The sequence below is a fragment of the Rissa tridactyla genome, chromosome 3, assembly GCF_028500815.1.
Source record: "Rissa tridactyla isolate bRisTri1 chromosome 3, bRisTri1.patW.cur.20221130, whole genome shotgun sequence".
Taxonomy (NCBI): domain Eukaryota; kingdom Metazoa; phylum Chordata; class Aves; order Charadriiformes; family Laridae; genus Rissa; species Rissa tridactyla.
In genome coordinates, this window is record NC_071468.1 from 47,268,093 (window position 1) to 47,288,640 (window position 20,548).

General features: G+C 37.8%; 1 protein-coding gene across 5 annotated transcripts in view; it reads left to right on the forward strand.

Moving 5' to 3' along the window:
* COG2 (component of oligomeric golgi complex 2) overlaps window positions 1–18,688 on the forward strand; it is a 34,539-nt gene extending 15,851 nt beyond the window's left edge. For 2 of the 5 annotated variants that reach the window (XM_054194877.1, XM_054194878.1), the window contains 9 exons: window positions 747–886; window positions 3,995–4,056; window positions 5,299–5,450; window positions 6,855–7,055; window positions 7,878–7,950; window positions 9,212–9,354; window positions 11,560–11,699; window positions 14,941–15,121; window positions 16,761–18,687. In XM_054194877.1, the coding sequence (XP_054050852.1) occupies window positions 747–886; window positions 3,995–4,056; window positions 5,299–5,450; window positions 6,855–7,055; window positions 7,878–7,950; window positions 9,212–9,354; window positions 11,560–11,699; window positions 14,941–15,121; window positions 16,761–16,862 (1,194 nt within the window). In that variant the 3' untranslated portion in view covers window positions 16,863–18,687. Of the gene's footprint in view, window positions 1–746; window positions 887–3,994; window positions 4,057–5,298; window positions 5,451–6,854; window positions 7,056–7,877; window positions 7,951–9,211; window positions 9,355–11,559; window positions 11,700–14,940; window positions 15,122–16,760 lie in introns of those variants that run through there. The other 3 variants (XM_054194879.1, XM_054194876.1, XM_054194880.1) reach the window with 3 other exon arrangements.
* Window positions 18,689–20,548: the final 1,860 nt, after the last annotated feature.

Genomic DNA, 20,548 nt, shown 5'->3' on the forward strand with positions numbered 1-20,548 from the left:
CTTAAGTGTTTGGATTTCTGCTTCGTGTATGATTTAATTTCATTATTTTTGGGGTGCTAATAAGTTACTGTTGAGAGTAAGCCCACAGTGCATTTGAGGATTAGTGTAATTTCTCTTTGCTTGCAACTGTCTTAATACTACTTGTAAATATCTTATTAGAAGTATACACTGGATAAATGTAGTTTATCCAAAATTGTTTAAAGTTCTTCTGCAAATATTCAGTATTTGCAAAGCATATTTTTAGGGAAACAGTTCTAGAAATTCCTATAATACAGGTCCTATATAATAGAAAAAAAATGTTATTCTCATGTGTGTTTGATTATGTGTACTTCTGGGTTTTGTTCCTGGTTATTTATATTTGTTGAATCCCTTTATCTCCTGCAACTGAGACTGTTCTTCGTACTGTGCAGCATTGTTGTTCCACCCCAGTGATTCAGCTCAGAAATGCTGATGCATCTCTATAATGAATTCTTCTTGTTCAGGGTACTTGGACAATTTTATGCTTTTTGAAGTGTCCTGCAGTAGCTTTTCTTATCATAGACTAACACCTACTAGTTAATTGGTTTTGGTTTCACTGCAATCCAGAATTTTAGCCTTGTATAATCAAGTGTTGGAGGTCAGTGTCAGCCCATTCTGAACCTCAAACTTAACTGTACTGTGATACGAGAGTTCTGCTGCATGGGTGGTGGCCTTCCTTGTTTGCTGGGACCCTGTGCATGATAAGAATGCTCATTTTCTTTCTGCAGAAGTACACTACTAGTATGGATTTTGTACGGAAATTTGAACGTCAGTGTGGCTCCCAGGCCAGCGTGAAACGGTTAAGATCTCATCCCTCTTACCAAAGCTTTAACAACAAATGGAATTTGCCCGTATATTTTCAAATACGGTTAGTATGCATTTTGTGGTTCACTCTTACAAAAGTAGAGTTCAATCACAGCAAGATGGCTTAGGGTCAGATCCCCTCATTGTTCAAAATTTCACTTGTCAATAAATCATAGTAGAAGTCAAACTAAGACTTTAATTAGTAAGTCAAGTAACTGTTTTATATGTCTTTCAACAATTTAGCAAAATCACAGCCAGCTGCTCTTCAATATGTACGGTGTTGTTATGCTGAACTTGATACGCTACTGATAAGACTTTCAGGAAGAGATCTAGATAAGTCTTGAAATCTTGTTTCAAATTCTTTTTCGCCAGTGTCCCTGGAACTAAACTGTATGTTGAAGGATGCTACTTGTGCAAATCCTGAGGAATACTTCCTATGAGGGAAGAAGTCTTCTTAGAAATACAGAATTAAAGGACTTGACAATTTGTAGCTTTTCAAGATCTAGCCATGTTTCTGACATACTTTTTGTCTCACAGGATGTACTCTGTGAAGTGCTGGGTCTCAACATTGCCTTCCCAAAGATTGGCCTACTGTTCCCTTTTCCTGAGGAGTGACGTAATAAGTTTTAGCTTATTTTTCCAGCAGGTCTGATGTACCTGTAGTATTACCTTTTACAGATCTTGCAGCTAGGAGAGAGCCAAGAAACCCAGCAAAGCCCTGTTTTAATTCTAGTAATGCTAGGATTTTAATGAAAGGAATGAAATAGAAGGTAAAACCATATTTTTAGAAAGTGAAGTCTACACATCTGATTCTAGGGCTGGATAGCAAGCCTCCTTGCTTGGAGCAAGCTATCAGACAAGAAAGAGAACCGTTGATGAAGTCTGCTATGACCTAAGTGTGCTGTGTGTGATCTCTCTTGGCACAAAACCTCCTGAGCACCAAAAAAAAAAAAAAAGTAGAGTGCAGAATTTCCAAAAAAAAGAGGAGAGAGAAATTGATGTTTATTTTTAATGTGGATCACTTCAGTGGCCTTTTTTTCATGGCATGATTCTATAACTGGCAATAACACTACAACCATAGCCACATTTGTACAATTTCTTTAATTCAGGATAAATCTACATTGCTGTTGAAAAATTCCATCTAGGAATCTTAGGAGTGCTGGAGCTAATATAAGTGATAGGAGCAGGGGTCTGGGAGAAAGGTCTTTGAGTTTTTGCTTGCACAACTGTTCCTGTAGCTGTGTAGTGAACCAATACGAGGATGTTACCCTGGGCAAAAAAAGGTCGACTCTCAACTCCAATCAATTTCTCCAAACCACTTAACTGTACAAATATTCCTGCTGGCCCAAGGGAAAGGGCAGGAGTACAGTAGCAGTGCTGAGTGCATGGACTTAAAGTGTCCATGGAACTGTAGACATTATAAACCTTTTAACAGATGGATATCGTTAATAGGTCTCTGAGTCTGCCCCTTTTGTTTGAAAGTGCAACTTTTCTAATAAGTGACCACTTGATCAAACTTTGATGCTCTTGCTCATAAAATTGAAATGGAGCTTCAGCATATTCTTTTTGTTCCAAAATGTTCTTTTCCATTAGGTATTTTGAGCTCTGATTAAAAAAACTTTAAAAAAAATCATTTTCCTGTAATCCAAGATTACTGTATATCTAAACAGTGCACTATTTCAACAAATGATTGGATGACGGCAGCTGCTTCATCTTTCCTCATGTTATTCCTATATATTGGAATAATCTGATAACTTTTGGAAGTGCCCATGAATTCTTTAGTGCACAACTGTGAAAATAATACATCATATTCGTTATATATATCAGGGAAGCTTTTTTTTTTAATGTATGTTAATATCCTAAAGTCACAGGGACATTTTATTGAAGTATTATCTCACACTATGGCATTTATAATTGAGATTGGTGTTTTTTTTCTTTTTTCAATTACAGAAATTGTCCAGAACAATCACCCCTCACTAGAGCCTTTACACATGATCCTTTGAGGAACAGGTGGATGTACAGGCACTTTTTCTGCCGCAGTGCTGGCACAAGCAGCGCCAGTAACTCCCTTGCCATTCAAACTGTAGTGAGCCCCACATTGGGGAAATTTTTTTCCTATGTAAGAAACATTCATCAAGAATCATGCCACTGTTAAAAATCTGATTCCATTCTCTAATCCTTTTCACTATAATATAAGACTTAAAAGACAGTGCTGTGTTGGTGGAAGTGCTGCATAGACAGGAATGAGAGTTTGAAGCCATCTCACAAATATTTCTAAAATATGTTTAGTTGCTAAAGATGCATCTAGTCCATTAGGAGTTTGAACAAGAAAAGCTAGGTGGACCCCTGTTCTGATCTGGAAATGATAGTTAAGAGGCTTTAAGAGAAGCCCTACAGGTTTGTAATTGGTAAGTTTGATAGAAAGACTTACAGAGCTACTATGATGGACATAAAAGCAAGAAAGGGGAAGCCAATGACAGTAAAACTTTCTATAGGGGAGCTAAAAATGATAGCTTTGTTTCAGCATTTAGAGGGAAAACCTGATTAAAGAATAATTTTCTGCAGCTCTTGCTTTATAATTCTTAGATGAGGGAAATGCTATGTTGTTTTAAATATGGAAAAGTACAAGAGGTATTAATAGTAACTTTGCTGTTATACCTGTCACACCTTTTTGAAGGGTGAATTTTTAAAAAAGGGAGTCAAGGTATCCTGTGAGGAACTATTGATTTTTATCAGGTACAGAATTGTTTGCAGAACCTTATGCCACTGTTCATTGACGATATCACATGACATATCTGAAGGTCGGCTAAAGCAAGTATGAGACAATGGGTTCACTTTTAGTTTAAAAACAGTAACAAAAAACTTCACTCCTCAAAAGAGCTGAGGAGTTGGCACTCTGTGAGCTATCATTTTGATAATGTTTGAAACCATGACTTTAATAATTTTCCCGAGTATAAGCCTATAAAATGTCAAAGGTTCTCTTTCGAGTGATTGAATGTTGGTCTGGTTTATATCCCGATTTATGTTGGGCAGAAATAACCCCATGTTTAAAATCTGTGTATGTGCATTGATAGCACATTGAAATAATATTGAAATAAACATTGAAAAAATGTTCAGGCATCAATTTAAGCAATTGTTGAATTGTAATATTCAAAACTTTTCTGTCTCTCAGATTCAGAGAAATAGCAGGGGCCTTGGAAGAAGCACTTTCAGATACACTAGAGGAAGCACCAGGTAAACTTTTATTGCAAAAAATAACTTCTCTGTTGTGAAGGAATCAGTGGTATAAGTGGTTACTGTTTGTCTACTGACTGTTTAGTCACATGTATCCCAAGGGTTCACATGAGCTTTCTGTTTTCTGATTGACTGATTAAACAGTAGAATACATTTTTCTAGAGAAGGCAATATGAGAGTACTGGTCAGTGATCACTTTACATACTAAAAACACCCCTTTTGGCAGCAGCCATTAATATCTTTGTGGAACTATTCCCTCAGTGCAAGAAAGAACTAAATTGGTATTTGGCGTCCTCGAAGTGACAACCTCCATTGTTGCTATGCTGTGTTATTGGGGCATGTTTTTCTTAATTGTTATAGGGCTATGTAAAGGTGAAAAATGGCAGCAATTAGGCTTGCCATGGTTTATGGTGTTGGTGTCTGGTCCAAAAACATGTATTGATTTAGGAGCAGATGAGGAGGTGTGCACCAAGAAGGATTAAAGTGGAAGGGGAAAACCTGGTATATTCATTAGAAGTATATTGTAAGCAGAAAAACTTGACTTCAGTTAGCAAATACTTACAAAGAAGGCAGCTAAGAGCAACATAAATATATGCGTCTCTGTGTGTGCATATATACACACATCCTCTCTGAAGAGAGCAAGGAGAAAAAATCCTTATGGAGACAAAATGCATAAATCCTGCCACTTCATGGTGTTTGCCTGGAACTTGCAGACGTGTTCCTTAGCTCTCAAATTGTATGCTATAAAATGTTTGTGCATGAACTGCTTTAAAAGTCTTTGGTTTAAATATGGATATTCCTACAGTGTTTTAAATAAATATTTCTAGCAGATATCTTGGGTATAACTGTGAATGCAGTAGTAGTTTAACGGCTGGCAAGCATGTCTAATATAACTTCTTTGTAAGACAGCCAAAAATTACCCTGAAAATGTTACCTCCTGAAGTGGATTATTTGGCCAAGCTATTCCTGCCTTTGTTGCAGGCAAATTCTCATTTGTTGCTTTTGCCTGCACAGCTACAGCAAGACTTAGTGGAATTTGAAATCTGAAGCAATGAGGAGCTAATATTTTAAGAGTTTGCTTTAGACAATGCTTAATAAATCCTCTTTGCTATCTTTGTGATTGTGTCTCTTTGGAAGACTTTATTTAAAAAAAAACAAACGCCTAGGGTAATACAATTACACTGATGTTACATCTTTTGAAAATGTGCTTCAACTTGACCTTTGTTTTCTGATTGTTTCTAGCTGGCAGCTCATACTGTCTTTTGGCCACTCACATGGTCTGGATGAGTCTTCTGAAGTGCTGGTCAGATCAAATGTTTTTACCGTTATTAGCACACCGTCTGTGGAAACTTAGTCTGCAAATTTTGGCACGCTACTCTGTGTTCATTGGTGAGGTAAGAGAACAATGTGCTTATGGTTTTGGTGATGGGGTATGTCCATCACTAAGAGACCTTTTGAAACAATGTACGTGACCTCTTTTTAAGCACTTTTTTTCTGAACCTAACATTCTTGAATAAGAACACTTTCAACCCGTTCATGAGCTTAAAGTATCACTGCAAAATATGTTACTAACCACAAAGACCGGTGCTGCTGTGGTATTACTGTCTGATGGTTGCCAAGGCTGTAGTCCTGTATATGTTTAACGCTGCCTCAGCCACTGAAAAAAGTAGTCACAATCTCTTGGGTTTGTCCTGTTTGTGATTACTACTCATTGATACAGTGGACGAGGTTGTGAAACTGAGCCAGGTGAAAACTAACCATGCAAAAAAAAAAAAAGGGGGATGAGTTAATCTGGATCAGTTGCTCAGTGTTGAGAGTGTAAAACTGGAAGTTTTATGGGCAACTGACTCAACACTAACGATTCTCTGCTTCTGAGCAGGAGAGGTTGTGCTTTGCTCTTCTACTCCCTGCTCCCAGCCATACAAGTTTCCCCGTTTCCTGTGTCACAGAAAGACAGCATGATGGAATAATTGGGATTTAAAGGGACTTCTGGAGGTTATCTGGTCCAAATTCCTGTTCAAGACAGAAAGGTTGTGCAGAGCCTTTTCAAGTTATATTTTGAGTATATCCAAAGCTGGCAATTTAACACCTCTCTGGGAACCCTGTTCCAATGACTGACCCCTTTTTTTCATATTTGTTCAGAGTTTCCCTTGCTACACCATGTCTGTTGCCTCTTACTCTGTCACTGTACCTCAAGGAAAGTCTGATTCCACGTTCCCTATACATGCCCCTTAGGTAGTTGAAGACAGCAGTAAGATCTCCCTATATCCTTCTCCTAAGACTGAATGACTCGGTTCTCTCAGCTAAAGTGGCTCATGAGAAGTACTGATAAGTACCAGGGTTAAAACAGAGCAGTTGAGTGAAGCCCGTGCCTGACAGCAGAGGGCATGAGGAGGTGGGAGAAAGGGGTTGTTTGACAGCAGTCAGTGGTTATCATTTTTGTATTCCAGCGTATGAAAATAAACTGTGTTTCTGCAAAGCAGATAATGATCAAATTTTTGGTTTTGCACATTCCTCCAGTGCAGTAGTTCATTTGAATGCCACACAGACGAAAATTGCTGCAGGACTGGACTGCCCTCTTCCATAGTGACAAATTTGTTCAAAATCATCCAACTCCTTAGTGCACCAAAACCTTTTAAAAAATATCTTTTTCGATTTAATTTAGGAATGCTAATATTCCTTTTAAGCGTGGCATTCTGCTGCTGAAAACTTGCAAATCCTTTGTGTACTGATTCTGTTTGTCCAACTTTAACTGCCTTCACTATTGCTAAGGTTCACATCTCAATTTGATGTTTCAGGTTTCTGTGAGGCCCATTTCCTGTGAGAATATGAAGGAAAGCAAAAAATCGGTGCCAGTTGGTAGAAAGGAATCTTCTGTAAGCCTCAGCCCTGGTGAGGACCAAGGGAACGGGTCTTCTCCAGAAAGTCAGACATTGCCTTCTATATCTAGTACTCAGTTGGTATATGTCGCTGCAGATCTGGACAAACTCCAGGATCAGGTTTGTGCTTGTGACTTTACTTATGAAAGAGTGTATGTGCCAATATTGTTTGGCGTCTTGTTAAGGACATTAAATTGTTTAAAACAATGTTCCGTAAGCTGGGTTTTTATCTTAAATGCTAAAACTGGAGTAGTCTGATACAGAAAATATCACGTGAAATAAATGGTCTACTCTAGGCTTATTTGGAGTGGCAGATTACAGAGAAACCACTTCAGGTGTTTAAACTCTTTTTATCAGTAACTGCTGGACTTAACCCCTAAAATAATATGTTTTTGCCCATTTTTGGTGCAAAGTGTTGCTGTCCCAGAGTCTTACCTTTGCTAGTAAAATCTTAGTTGCAGCTTGGAGTGTGGTGCAATATTCAGATTTAATATTATGTTCTCTTGTACATGTTTACTGGTTTTAGTTTTTGAGGTTGAAAGAAGGTTTTATCATCATGATTATACTTTACTAATGATCTAGAGTCTTGAAAAGAGATGTGTGGTTTTCTTTCAGTGGGGATGACTTTTGTGTATTTTTAGTCAATAAGGCTGAAATTTGTGAAGTTGTAAATTGCATCTGGGTTGATAATATTTTTTTTAATGTTAAATTATTTCCTCTGAGGACAATAGTAAGGTATGGGACTTAACGCATAGGCCTTAAATCCTGTGAATATTGTGTTCTTCTAGTACCGGTTTCCTATAAATGCAGTAAAAAAGTAGAAAAGATTGAAGGTGTCTTTTGATGCACTGAAAACATACAGAATGTAGGAAGAGTAATTAAAATATGTTTATAACACGACTGTATCTCTTCTGGGTTTTGGTGTTGGTTTTTTTTTTTCAGATCCCTGACATCTTAGAAATGATTAAACCAAAACTTGAAATGATCGGCTTCAAGAATGTATCTTGTCTTGCAGGTAAAGCTGAAAGGCTGAATTCAGTCCCTTTCCCCTTTCTTCCAAATCCCCTCTGCCAACTAAACTAAATCAGCTTTTACACACAGTTTCATGATTTACAATGAAAAAATTGAAAATATGAATGCTTTTATTACTTAATTAAGCCGCTTGAGGTTTAGATTGTTAAATAGAAACTATCTTGAACAGAAATGATGACTCTGGAAAACGTTTGATTAAAACTGAGTGAGTCTGAAGTGCCTTGGGCTTTTTCGGGGTGGTTTCTTTTTCTTTTTTTTTCTTGGTGGGTTTTTTTTTTCCCTGAGTAACTTGTCATTGTCCATAATTAGGATGCTTTTCCAGTAAGTGGGGGACCTTAGACTAGAAGATTCGTATCATATCTTTAAATACCTACTTGTAAAGGAAATGGGGGAAGAAGTAAAGAGAGGCTTTCCATTATCCAATTGAAACTAAAATATTTTTCTGAAAAGATTTTTCTCTATATGGCCAGATGAATCGTGTAAGGAGGAGAGTTATCAAAGTTTCATAGTTAAATACCTTAACTTCAGAGAATAGAAGTAGTGAGCATTTTAGCCTCCTTTTTTTTCCCATTGTGTGCGTTCTTTTGTTGGGTTTTTTTGTTTTTTTTTTTTTTTTTAATCTGATCATCCTTTATGTGAGACATGGAGTCTGATTTTAATTTAGTAATTAAAGCCAGGCATGTAGTAGCTGGGTGAGTGAACTAGTGTCTGTCTTCAAGTATAGTCAGAAGTTCTGTGCTGTGAATTCCACTTAAATCTCTAAATCAGGATTATTGGTGGATGTCTAAGTCCATTAGAGAGGTAGCAGCTTGTGGACATCACCCACTCAATAGGTGGTTTATTGTCAATCACAGCTTTGAGTTGCGCGTGTTCCAGTCACTCCATAGGGAATTTAGGTACTGTGAGAAAGAATTTCGCAACTACAGCTTCCTTGGTAGGTCAGAGCCTTTTGATTCAAGCCCCTTGCTACATTGGTAATACTGAAAAAAATGGATAATGTTACTTTACCCCTTTTTTCTTTCCTTCCCTCCACCTTTTTTTCTGGCTGAGGAATGGTTGGCCTTACAGGACATGTTTTCTAAATGGCTGGCGTCTATTTTTAGTAAGCATCCTGTATTTAATATCGGCATCCCTGTAGAATAGCGAGTGAGATTGGCGTGATGGAGGAGGGGATGTCACATAATTTATGTTGTGTGATTGGGCAGGGTAGCTCAGTTTAAACTTTAGCATTTCTACTTCAATAGGAGCCTTGGAAGACTCAAAGACTTCTTTATCAGCCTGCATCCCTACCTTGAATAACAGGATTATCCAGGATCTCAGTGAGTCCTCCTTCGCTTACCTGAAAAGTGCACTGGAAGTTCCAAGATTGTATAGGAGAACCAATAAGGTCAGTGCTGGTTGCAGACAAAAAAATAAATCTCAGAAAGGCCTATCCTAAGAATGTTAACCAGGCAGTACGTTTATGAGTTCTTCGGGCCTGTCCATATCTGCTTGACAGTCAAGAGCTCTTGAGATAATTTACTGATCTACCGTTTACTTTATTGAAAAGGAAAAAAAAATTCTATTTTCAAAATTTTACATACGGTAACAAGGATGAGGGCACAGCGCTGAGATAGAAGGAAGGGCAAGGAATAGAACTGTTGATGTACAAAAGAAAAAAGGTTAATGAGAATAAAGGTGTTTCACTTGCGTTGTAGCATATACTGTAAGACGCAGTGCTGCTGAGTGGCAGGCTGCTTCTGGGGGGGGGTGACACTTCTGCCTGCTATGTCAAGAAACTCTCCTCTCAGTGAGCTAGCTGTTTGGATTTGATTGAAGAAGTATCTTGCACAGAAGGAGCAAGGTGAGAATGACTAAAAAGAGTTGAGAAACTAATAACAAATAATGGTGAAATATGGTATCAAAAATGATTGTCCGATCTTCGCTTGTTCTACCACTGTGACTTGCCTTTGCCAGTCTGCACAGTCATGTTGGTAGTTAGCTTAGTATCATTCAGGCAACAGAAAAAAACTTGGGTGACGGGGACCACTGACTACTACATCCTTGTGTAATTGGAACACAGAAGGCAGTCTGAAATGGGCAAGGCCCATTGCTTGTGGGGTGTTTTCGGTTGGTGGCAGGGGGAGGGTTGCCTTGGCTCACCAAAATCAGAAACGCTTTCCTGGCTATCAGGAGGAAACTGTGCTGCCACCAGCAGTGCTGTACTTTTTTCAGTGGCTAAATGGAAAAATTTAGAGCTATTGAGTCTACTTTTTTGAAGGATATTAAGTTTTCTTTGGGTGGTAAACATTTAGGGTCAACTGGAAGAGAATTGCTCCGAAGGGAGTAGTTTATTACTGCAGTTTATTATTAGGGTTTCTCATTTAAGGACATACTTAATTAGAAATTGTTTTTAGAAAGAAGAAACAATCTCAAGGCTAAGAAATTCATCTATGTAGGGACTGGATTGTTCTGTCTTTAACACAGAATATTTTTACTTAAAGGAAAGAGTAGAACAATGTATGAAGTCCAGGGAGAGTGAAAAATACAACAACTCTACACTGCTTAGCTCAGTTACCTGAAGGCAAACTTTGCATAGTGATTTAGTGGACTGCCATCATCTCTCAGTTTTCTGTGGGATCTTTAAGCAGATGGTGGGCTAACTGTGCCAAAACAGAGACTTAGGACCTGGCCATCTTCAGTTCAGTCAAGTTGCTAGCTTGAGCTCTGTATTCCGTGAGTGTGACTGCATTGCTTTCTTGGCCATCAATCTAACTGGCTTTACGTGGTGCAAAGCCTGAATTTATAAACAGGAGCAAGATGACTTGGGTAGAGAAGATACATTATTACAGTCATGTTAAGTTTTGGCAACTTTATTTTTACTATGTTCTAATACGTTGATTTTTTTCAGCAGAATTCAGAATTTGGCTCGAGGATAGTCTTTGCAGGAATTGGTTGTGCAAAGACACTTTCGCTTGGCCAAGTTTTAAGATTTGGAACTCTAAGAGGTTAATGAGGTATTTCAGGTGTCAGGGATTTGCGTACCCTAGATATGTTCTGTTGCTTTGCGATGTATGACGTTCACCCAAGCTCTGTGTGGATTGTCCCTGGACAGACGAAGCATTCTGTGATCAAAACTAGCTGAGAAGATGATAATGAGGGAATATTAGTTATCCCAAAAGTATTCTTCTGGCAAATATACTGAGGGAGGAGGATGGTATAAGAACAGAAGGAACAATGTCTTCAGTTTAGTGAAGTATAGTACAAAATAGTAGGTATTTTAACAAAGATATAATAGGCTGTTGTGGACACTGAGTCTGCTCAGCTTTCTCCAAAATCATTGTGAGCAGAAAGTGTATTCGGGATCATGCCCTGATATCAAAAAGCTTTGGTCATTTTGAACCTTGTTCTATATTATATCACATTTATAACACTACTGAATGATTTTGTGATGGTGTCTTTCCAATGTGTCTTTCCAAACCTCTTCATTGGTATGTATTTTTTTTAGGTAGAGGCTTAGCATTTTATATATCTGCTATAATTCGGTGTTGATGTTTTCAGTAAGTAAATTACTGGTTCTTTTTCCTCACCTTGTTTCTCTGTCATCTACCAGGAGGTGCCAACTAAAGCTTCACCTTATGTCGACAGTGCTCTTAAGCCCTTCTACCGACTGCAGAACGAATACAAAGATATATTGAAACAGCCCATGATTCATCAATGGTTGGAAGGTGCCCTCTCTGAAAGCACACAGAAGTAAGGGAACCATACAGAATGTTCTTTGCATTAATTAAAAATTCCAGTGTCCATTGAATGGGCACAAGAAAAAAAAAAACAGAACACTATGAATTAACACAACTGTAAAGAAAACAAGAATACATCCCACTTTTGGTAGGGTCTGTTTCTTCAGATTTACACTGCTGTTGTGTATTCAGCAGATGAAAAGCCTGGCAGGGAATCCAGAGACCTGACTTCTGCTCAGATCTGTGCAAACCATGTCATTGTGGACAGGGCATTTGAAAAATTGTTTAGCTCTAGTAATGCAACAGTGAACTAAAAACTTGCATTTTGTCTCAGAATTGACGTAAACCTTAACCTCATGTTATTTTCAGTGAATAATGGCCAAATTTTCAAGAAACCTGGGTTCTATTATCCTCTGACTCTTTTAATGTATGTAATGATTAACCAACCTTAGTGCTTTAAAAAAAACACCACCTTGGATTCTTTTAGCTCTTGAAGAGCTAACTGTTATCAGTTTAATAAGGCAGTTAAAAAGCAATGCTTTCTTTAATAGATTTTCTGCTTCCTATTTAGCGTCTTGAAGACTTCTTGAGCATGAATATCCATCAGCATTAAGTTCCATAACAGACTTTGTTTCAGTCCGTTTGTCTAGCTGTATTTTAAATTCATACTGTTGTGGGATGTTGCATTCTATTAGTTCAACCAGTTAAACTGTAACATGAGAAAGCAATACTTGCTTTTGTTTGGAAGTTCTGTCAAATAATTTCACGGGATACACCCTGTTTCTTGCACTATGGATAATTTATTCCGTGTGTCAGCTGTAATTTTATATATCTCTGTAATCTTGCTTCACGCTAAAGAGTTCCTGTAGCCTATTTTGATGTTTCCTTTTCCCATCTCTATAGCTGCTTTTTGCTGGTTTTCTTTGTCCTTTCTGGTCATAGGTGGTATGATCAGAAGAGTCCATACAGGTTACAGTGCGATGCTGGTGATTTCTGTCTGTCCTTACATGGTTTTCCTAATAATTCTTAGCATATTGTCTTGTTTGTTGAGTGCTGCTGAGCATTGGACTGATGGTTTCTGAGAATTAGCCCTGTAATACTGAGGCTTTAAACTGTAGTCAGAACATGAGTTCTTTCCTGCCCTTCGCCTCCTTATCCCTCTCTGCTGCTCCACTTCTGGCACCTCTGGGGTACTCATTAGTGTCCAGTGCATCTGCACCACTTTACAGTCGCTTTTTCGGTTATTCAGAATAAACTTAAAACTATAAGACAGTTTTGACACTCAAATATTCACTAACTGTCCTTAAATATTTTGGACAGAGCTAAGCATAGATTGGTCTGGATTCCACTGGTCGCTTCCATTTTGCACAAAAACAGCTTATTCAAGCTTGGTCTCTCTTCTTTTAGCCAGTTACTAGTCCATAAAAAGCAGCTTACTCTTAACTCATAGCAGTTCTGTTTGTTTAAGTAACATCGCTGAAGGACTCCAGAGATTGCTGGAATGTCAAGTTGCATGCTTGTAGACCTAAAATATCTTAGAGTGGGTTCTTGTCTGTCCGTCTGTCTACCTCTCTGTGTCTACTAAGCCTTGCTTTTAAAGCTTGAGTAAATCTGGTGATGCCACACAAAGTAAGTAGCTGTTCAGTAGTTCCTTGGATCCATTCAGAGTTTTTTTTTTTTTCTTTCCAAAAAAAAGAGTTTCTCACTTTCCGTGTCAGTGTTACCAAACCCGACTTAAGTGCTAGGTTAAACACAGTGATAACGGTTAAACACAGGAGTAAGTTTGGCAGGTTCTTTTGTTAATTCCTTAAATCTTTCTGTTGCATTCTGTTTTCATGACTTGTTGTTACTATTTTTATCAGTTTGTTTTAAAATACTGTATCCTCACTGAACAAGAGAAGAGACAAAGAAACTGAATTTCTTAAATGAAGTAATCTTGTAGTTTCTTTGCTGAGAATGCAGAGACAAGTAATTAATTTAATTTCCTGCTGTGACAGTATCTTCTTGCATGCAAAATAAAAAAAAAAAAACAGAAAAGAGCATAAACTCTGGTTAAAAGTCACTGAGGACTAAACTTGCTTAATGGCAGATGAACTTCTAAGTACAGCAGAAGTGGGAAGTCTTCACAAGTGAGTGGGACTGGGAAATACCAAGATATGAAAAGAATGCACAGTTGACTTTTACTGGTATATTTTTATGTTTTGTAGAATGGTATCTTGAAACAGTTTCCATGGCACTGGCAAGCACTCTTTCTGAAGCCATTCCTATCTAATTATCCCTTAAGAAAGCTTGCCTGCTTTCTGTTGCCTTGCTGTTTAAAAGTAAGCATCAGGAAGATTCTTTCAACTTCCCTAATTCTTACAGCATTAGTTTGATCACTGTCATAGAGAGGCTCTTTGAAAGTTACAGGTTTTAGCAAATTGTAGAACATAGCTCAATCTGGTCACTTTTTTGGTGGATCCTCTAATTTCCCTTTGTTCCTCTATTTTCTTCTCTTAGCTATTCTTAACAAAACTCACAGTCCTGGGCATCTGGTAGTTAATTTATATGATATTAAGCCCTTCCCATTTAGGCATGGGATTTCAGTCCATACGGCTTTCTGAAATTTTCCTGATTAGTTGATTTGTTACCTTGTTTGATTCTATGGTTTCTTTAATGTGGATGCCAGTATGTGGGAAGCAATGTTTTATTCCATCTGTGCCATTTCTAACTTAGCATTAGTGTTCTTGTGATGTTTCCTGCCAACTTCCTGAGAGTCCTGTTTAGACCAGTTTCTTCATTTTAGAAATAGGCATTTCACTGGTGGGCACTTGCATGCTTTCATATACACATACTCTTCTAATAATGTATTTTTTGGTCTGTCAGGCTGTTATTCTTTTCCCGTTTATAAAAGGAGTTCTACTTTGTGCTCTATTGGTTGTAAATAGAGGCTAACTCAGATTGTTTGAAATGGAGTAATTGCATTCCTTGGTCTCAATTACTGAATTTAAACATCTTGAACAGGTCCAAAATGTTGTGGTAAGAAGGAGGCTTCAATCCTGAATGGCAATCTTCAGATTGACCTCTAGAAATTATGATAGAAATGCTGATTAATTGATAATGATGGAAACACAAGTAGCTTCCTGACAAGGAAAACCACTCCTCCCAGCACTGTTCAGCATTTTTCTCTGTGCCAGTGATGTACTGATATATGAAGTAGGCTTCTCTGTAAAACTGTAATTTTTTTTCTTTCTCATTAATCTTCCTTAATTTAGGTATTATGAAACTGTATCTGATGTGCTAAGTTCTGTTAAGAAAATGGAAGAGAGCCTAAAAAGACTGAAGCAAGCCAGAAGAAATGTAACTTCAAACCCTGTTGGTACAAATGGGGGCATGAGTGATGATAATAAAATCCGACTGCAGCTGGCCCTAGATGTTGAGTATTTTGGAGAACAAGTAAGTTATGAGAACAAGTTTGTTTACTATTATTACTGGTTTTGGAAGGGAGTGAGATAGAGGAGGAAAGGTGAAATTTGACTTTTTTTCTTGGTTTTGAAAGCTTTGTTGATGTGGTTCTGGTTTTTGGAGGTTTTGCTTTGTTCTTTCACATCTGCGTAATGGAGGTGACTTGAGACCTTGGTCATTGCAGATACCACTCGAGCAGCTAGAAACGCTTGTTTTGCTGTCCATTCTAATACAAATGCAAAACGTGTATTTTGTATTACTCAGATTTCAAGTACTGCTTAGTGCTTAGACGCACAAAGACGAAACACTGTGTGGACAGATCGAAGGGCAGGGACCTTCCTTAGCTCTGATGGGAACATCTTTATGGCCCTGCTTTTGTTTGCCTTCTCTGGATATTTCCATCGTTGACTTACTGCATTATTCAAGGGTCTGTTCCCAAGAGCTTTGAAGATGTTAGCCTTATTTGTTGTACCGTGTAGCTTTGAGTTCCTTTCAGTGCCAAATACGAAACCTTAAATAACAAAACAAATAAAAGAAAATATTCCAGGAAATGCGTGCAGTAGCTACATCAAATTGTATAAGCATACTGTTTTGACTCATTTATTTCTGAAAATTATATATAGAAATAAACAAACTTCCAAGTGCAAGTCCATCTCATTAGTTTCCAAGCAGTTTCATCAGTCTTGTTTAGGAGCAGGTGCTGTTGATGCAGGTAGATAAAGTCTACCTTTGTGTGAGCAGATGTTTTTCTCATATCTGAGACTTATGACAAAGGAAGAAGATTTGGGTGGAAGTATGGAAGTCTTACTAACAAAAGCTATTATTTGGCAGTTTTGGGCTGGGGTTGCGCTTTTGTTCTTTTATTCCTATTATGTGCAGTAACATCACTGCAGTGTGATTTTAAGTTGAACTGGGATAGATTATTCATAATCATTTAGGAGCTGGTTTGGTACACGTGAACATGACAAAGAGTTTGAGCAGCAAACACCTTTTCAGAATCATTTCATTATGGTTTTATTTAGATCCAGATTTTTCTTTTTCAGTGCACTCTTAGTTTTCTCATGGCCATATTTTTCTAATTGACAGAGCAATAGATTTCCTGGGTAAGAAATGACTCGTAGCAACCTCTCTATTTGTAGAGTTGTTTTCATCCCTCTGGAAGTTCGAGACTAGAACCATAGGCTCTTGCAGCCTATTGAAATGCTTTCATCATCATTCTCTTGGCTGTTCTTGGATTGTATTCATGTTTATCTTTAAAGTTTTGCCCAGAAACCTCATTTGGGGTTTGAAAAAATTTCAGTTGAAATCAATGCATTAAAAATAAACTTACAGCCAAGTTTCTCTTTCTGACTGTTTCTTTGGAAAACTTCCAGCTGGCTTTAGTTACAAGTTGCCTAGAAGATGGTTAAATATTTTTCTGGAAGACAAACCATTAATTGGAAAGACTTAACCGAGCAAAGTTGGATACAGAGGTTTTTTTTTTTTTGTAGTGTGCACTATATGCAGTTGTGGTTTTGTGCTGCACGTCAATGCAGGACAAAACGTATGCTTTGCTAAATGTTTTAGGTAGAATGATCAATGAGTTTTTGATGTTTTAAAGAAAATTGATGTTTCTTCTGTGTCTTTTTAGATACGAAAGATGGGACTGGAAACAAGCAGCATAAAAAGCTTTTCAGCCCTTACAGAGCTGGTTCTAACTGCCAAGGATCAGGCTACAGCAGAGCAATCCTAGATATTTTTGAAAGCATGTGATTGAAGATAAACAATGTCCCTAAAAGACAGACAGAGAATTTAACTCTTCTTTATTTTACCAAACAAGTAGCAATGAAGTGCTTCCTGATGTATCTCAAGCAACAAATCAGCGCATCTTCTGTCAAGATAGACTTGTTTCATCAAAAGACTGAGAATTTACCATCGTTTTCCATTATATGGAAAGTAATCAAAAGTTCTAAAATTTCTATTATAGAATAAAAGTGGAAAATGTTTTTTTTTATTTTTGTTGTACCTCTTAAAATGTAGAAGAATGAACTTATATGATGAAAATAATATGTAATAAATTGTCTTCCTAACTTTTGATATCCTGTATGTTTTTGAATCAAATGTATTCATTGACGGCTGTCAAAAGCTTTCCGATGGGACTTTATTCCAGGTCTTCTGGAATAAAGAAAGTGCTCACAGGAATAGGAATCCATTATTTCTTGTTACTGCTTTGCACTTCCCTACTTTCCCTCATCATGGGATATGGTTTGTTTGGGTTTTGAATGTTTTCATTTTATTGATTTGGTTTTTTTCACGGACCTTGTTGGTGAGAAGTGCTGCATAAAAAAGCTCTTAAAGTACTTTAAATTTCAAGAATAATTCCTAGTATCAGTATCTAACTTACTGGCTGTTACATTCATGCCACCTGTTTTCTTTCAGACTAAAACTTAATTCACTAAGCTAGAATTTATTCAAAGTTAGCATATTTCCGGTTTGTATTATATTGTTTATTAGAATTCAGGGGAAGATTGTGCCTGAGTACTCGTAGAATTCTTGCAACTTCAAACCTAGTTACTTCAGTACAAAGTGCATCTTTACATAGCAGGAAATTTGAGAGTGTTATTAGGGTTTTAAATGGTAGAAGGATTAACAAAGAGCTCTCTTGAGCCTAGAGTGATTTGCCTATTGACATGTCTCTCTTATATGTGAGGGACAGGTAACGCAGTCTGGGGACAGCAGGAGGTGAATTTGAGGCTTTCAAATGAGGGAATGTCTTGTGTGAGTGAAGGAAGGTTTTGTGGTTTGTTTTTGTGTTGTTTTTTTTTTTACCCTGTGAAAATTTAACACTAGAATTCTAGTTCATGTTTATTAATTAAAAATACACATTTATTCCTAAAGTATTTAGAGAGTTTGGGTCTTAGAGGGAGAGACGGAGATGATGCAGGTCTTCCAAGTACTTAGAGACATGGAGTTCGTAGCACATAGCTGTTATGTAGCACTGAAGTTGTAGTGAACAAACCTTTCACAGCACTGAGGTGGGTCTTTTCTCACTTTTAGAGAATTGACTGTGTTTCAGTTGAGAAGACACAACTATGTGATCACTGCGCTTTTGAAGCAGTTAGGCTAAGTGATTATTATGACGTTTCTAAATTTTATGAAGGAGGTAGGGGGTAAGTGCTATGTCTTAAAATTATGTTGGTGGTTCTTGGATTCAGTCTGAGTAATGAAGAGAAGCATTTGGCTCTTCTAATTTGCTTAGCATCTCTCTGTTCATGGCAACACGTACAATTGAGACAGCATCCAAATTTATTGCTGAAGAAAAATAGCAAAGTGAACCAACTTGCTGGATGTCAGATCCATTTGTCTCATTCAGTGACGGGGAGATCCTCAGCCAGCCAAGGGCTGAGGGACACACTGCTGAATGAACATAACTCTTACTGTTATGAACATGAAGTCTGTGGTCTGTATTATATTTTTACAGGCTTCTAATTGATGAACCTGGAAAACTTGGTCTCCCTGCACCTCTGCATTTGCTTTTCTTAAGAGTTAGGAGTACAGATGTCTTGCTACCACTAGCTGCTGTTGTTTTCAACATTTTCTTATTATAAAATGAATGTGTAAGTTGTAATACAAGACTGAGATTGTAGTATTGTAAATGCATTGTGCAACTTCTTATTTTGGAAGGTATAGCTCTATAAATTTAAATTTCTGTAACATCTGTCACAAAAGTAGCACATTCTGAGATCTGTGCGTACCAGCTTTGTTTGTATCCCCTAAAAGCAAGGAGAAGGATGCTATCTATGTACCAAACCAAAAGGGCATGAAAAGGTTACTTGCCCTTTTGTCACGTGGGATTTCCCACACCTCCCTGCAGTAACACCACATCCTGCTTGTCATCGTCAGCTTGCTGAGTATACAGGCTGAATTCTCTTCTCTTCCATTGAAGACCAGCTTTAATTTCAGGGCAGGAAATAACATTGTATAGCAAATCAGAATTATTGAATGGTCCTATGATTGCTGTAAATGTCTATATCACTGGTTTTATGTCAGTTCCCCATCTTTGATTTTTGTTCACTTGAATAGCATTTAATTTTCTTTCAGGGGAATGCGACATTAGTTAAAAACTTCTGTGGTAACCCTGTTGAAAGAAACAAGAGGTGTGAATTGGCTTTGTCTTTGGTGAAATGAATTTTAGCCTTTTCAAACACTGTGGATCAGTCAGGAGGAGAGGATCAACCATATGAGTAAGTGTGTTCTGATAGTGATGTCTTCTGCTGCTAATTCTCTTTCTTCTGTTCCTCAGAATACTATTTTTTTAAGTGCACTTCACTTCATGACAGTAATGCAGATTTTGTGCCTTTTTCTTCTTCTAGGATTTCTAGAAAACTTGCTATGCCTTTCTAAGGCTGGAAGGAATTTAGCTGGAAGAGGTTTTGTATAATAGCATTGGGGAGGGAAAGAGTGGTGGCATGTTTTCCTCTAAAATGGTAATTAGATTCTTAAGTTTGTGGGTATACCAGAAGTGGAACAGACTGTTTTAACCTCGTCACCTCAAGATAACTAGCAATATGTGTATTTGGCTGGACTACTCAATGTTGAGGAATATTTACTCCGCTTTTTCCATCAGCAGTTGTATTTTCATGCTTGAACTAGAGGGATGAGGAAGCAAACTGCCTAGATTTTTAAATTATTTTTTTTTTTAAGCTTATCAGCATAAGTGTCAGCTATGCTCAGGGATAAACTGGGTTGTTTTGATGAAGCTTAAAAAGTCTGTCCTTGTCTTTGCTTTCTTTCTCCAAATCTCCCATCTGTTAGAGCATGATTTGAGGTGCTTCGTTGGTGCGGCTGAGCTGTGGACTGCAGCTGAGAGCTCAGCGTGTGAATGATGCTTAGGATGCTTGGAATGGGCATCACTCGGTGCCTGGCAGGGGAATTTGGTGGAACCGGAGGAGACCACTAGATGAGAGTGAGGAAAATACCATAAAAATTTTAGATGTAAAATTGATGTCAGAAAAAAGTTTCAGGCGTATGTATTGTTGGGGAAGCAGAGAAATTTAGTTGGGGGGGTTGGGGTGGGTTTTTTGTTTTGTTTTTTACCATTTAAATATGTAAGAGAATGGTACACGTGCAATTAACTTATCTTTTTGGTACTGTAGCACTTGCTCCAGCACCTCTCTCTTCCCAGTTCCTTGCTCTGGCCAGTATACTTTTAGTTCCATATCTTGGCCCTTTCTTCCTTCCTTTTCTTCTCCAGGGTGTCAGTGGAGCGGTGCTCTCCACCACAAAGTTTCTTTTCTGAAAAGTGTTTGGTTTGTGGGTGGTAGGGTTTGTTTCTTTGTTTTTCTGCCTGTAATCACTGTACAGGGTAGTGAGCCTTCCAACAGCAGGCAGCCCCCACCGGTGAATAATGGCATTTTGTCCCAGAACTTACTGGCAGGG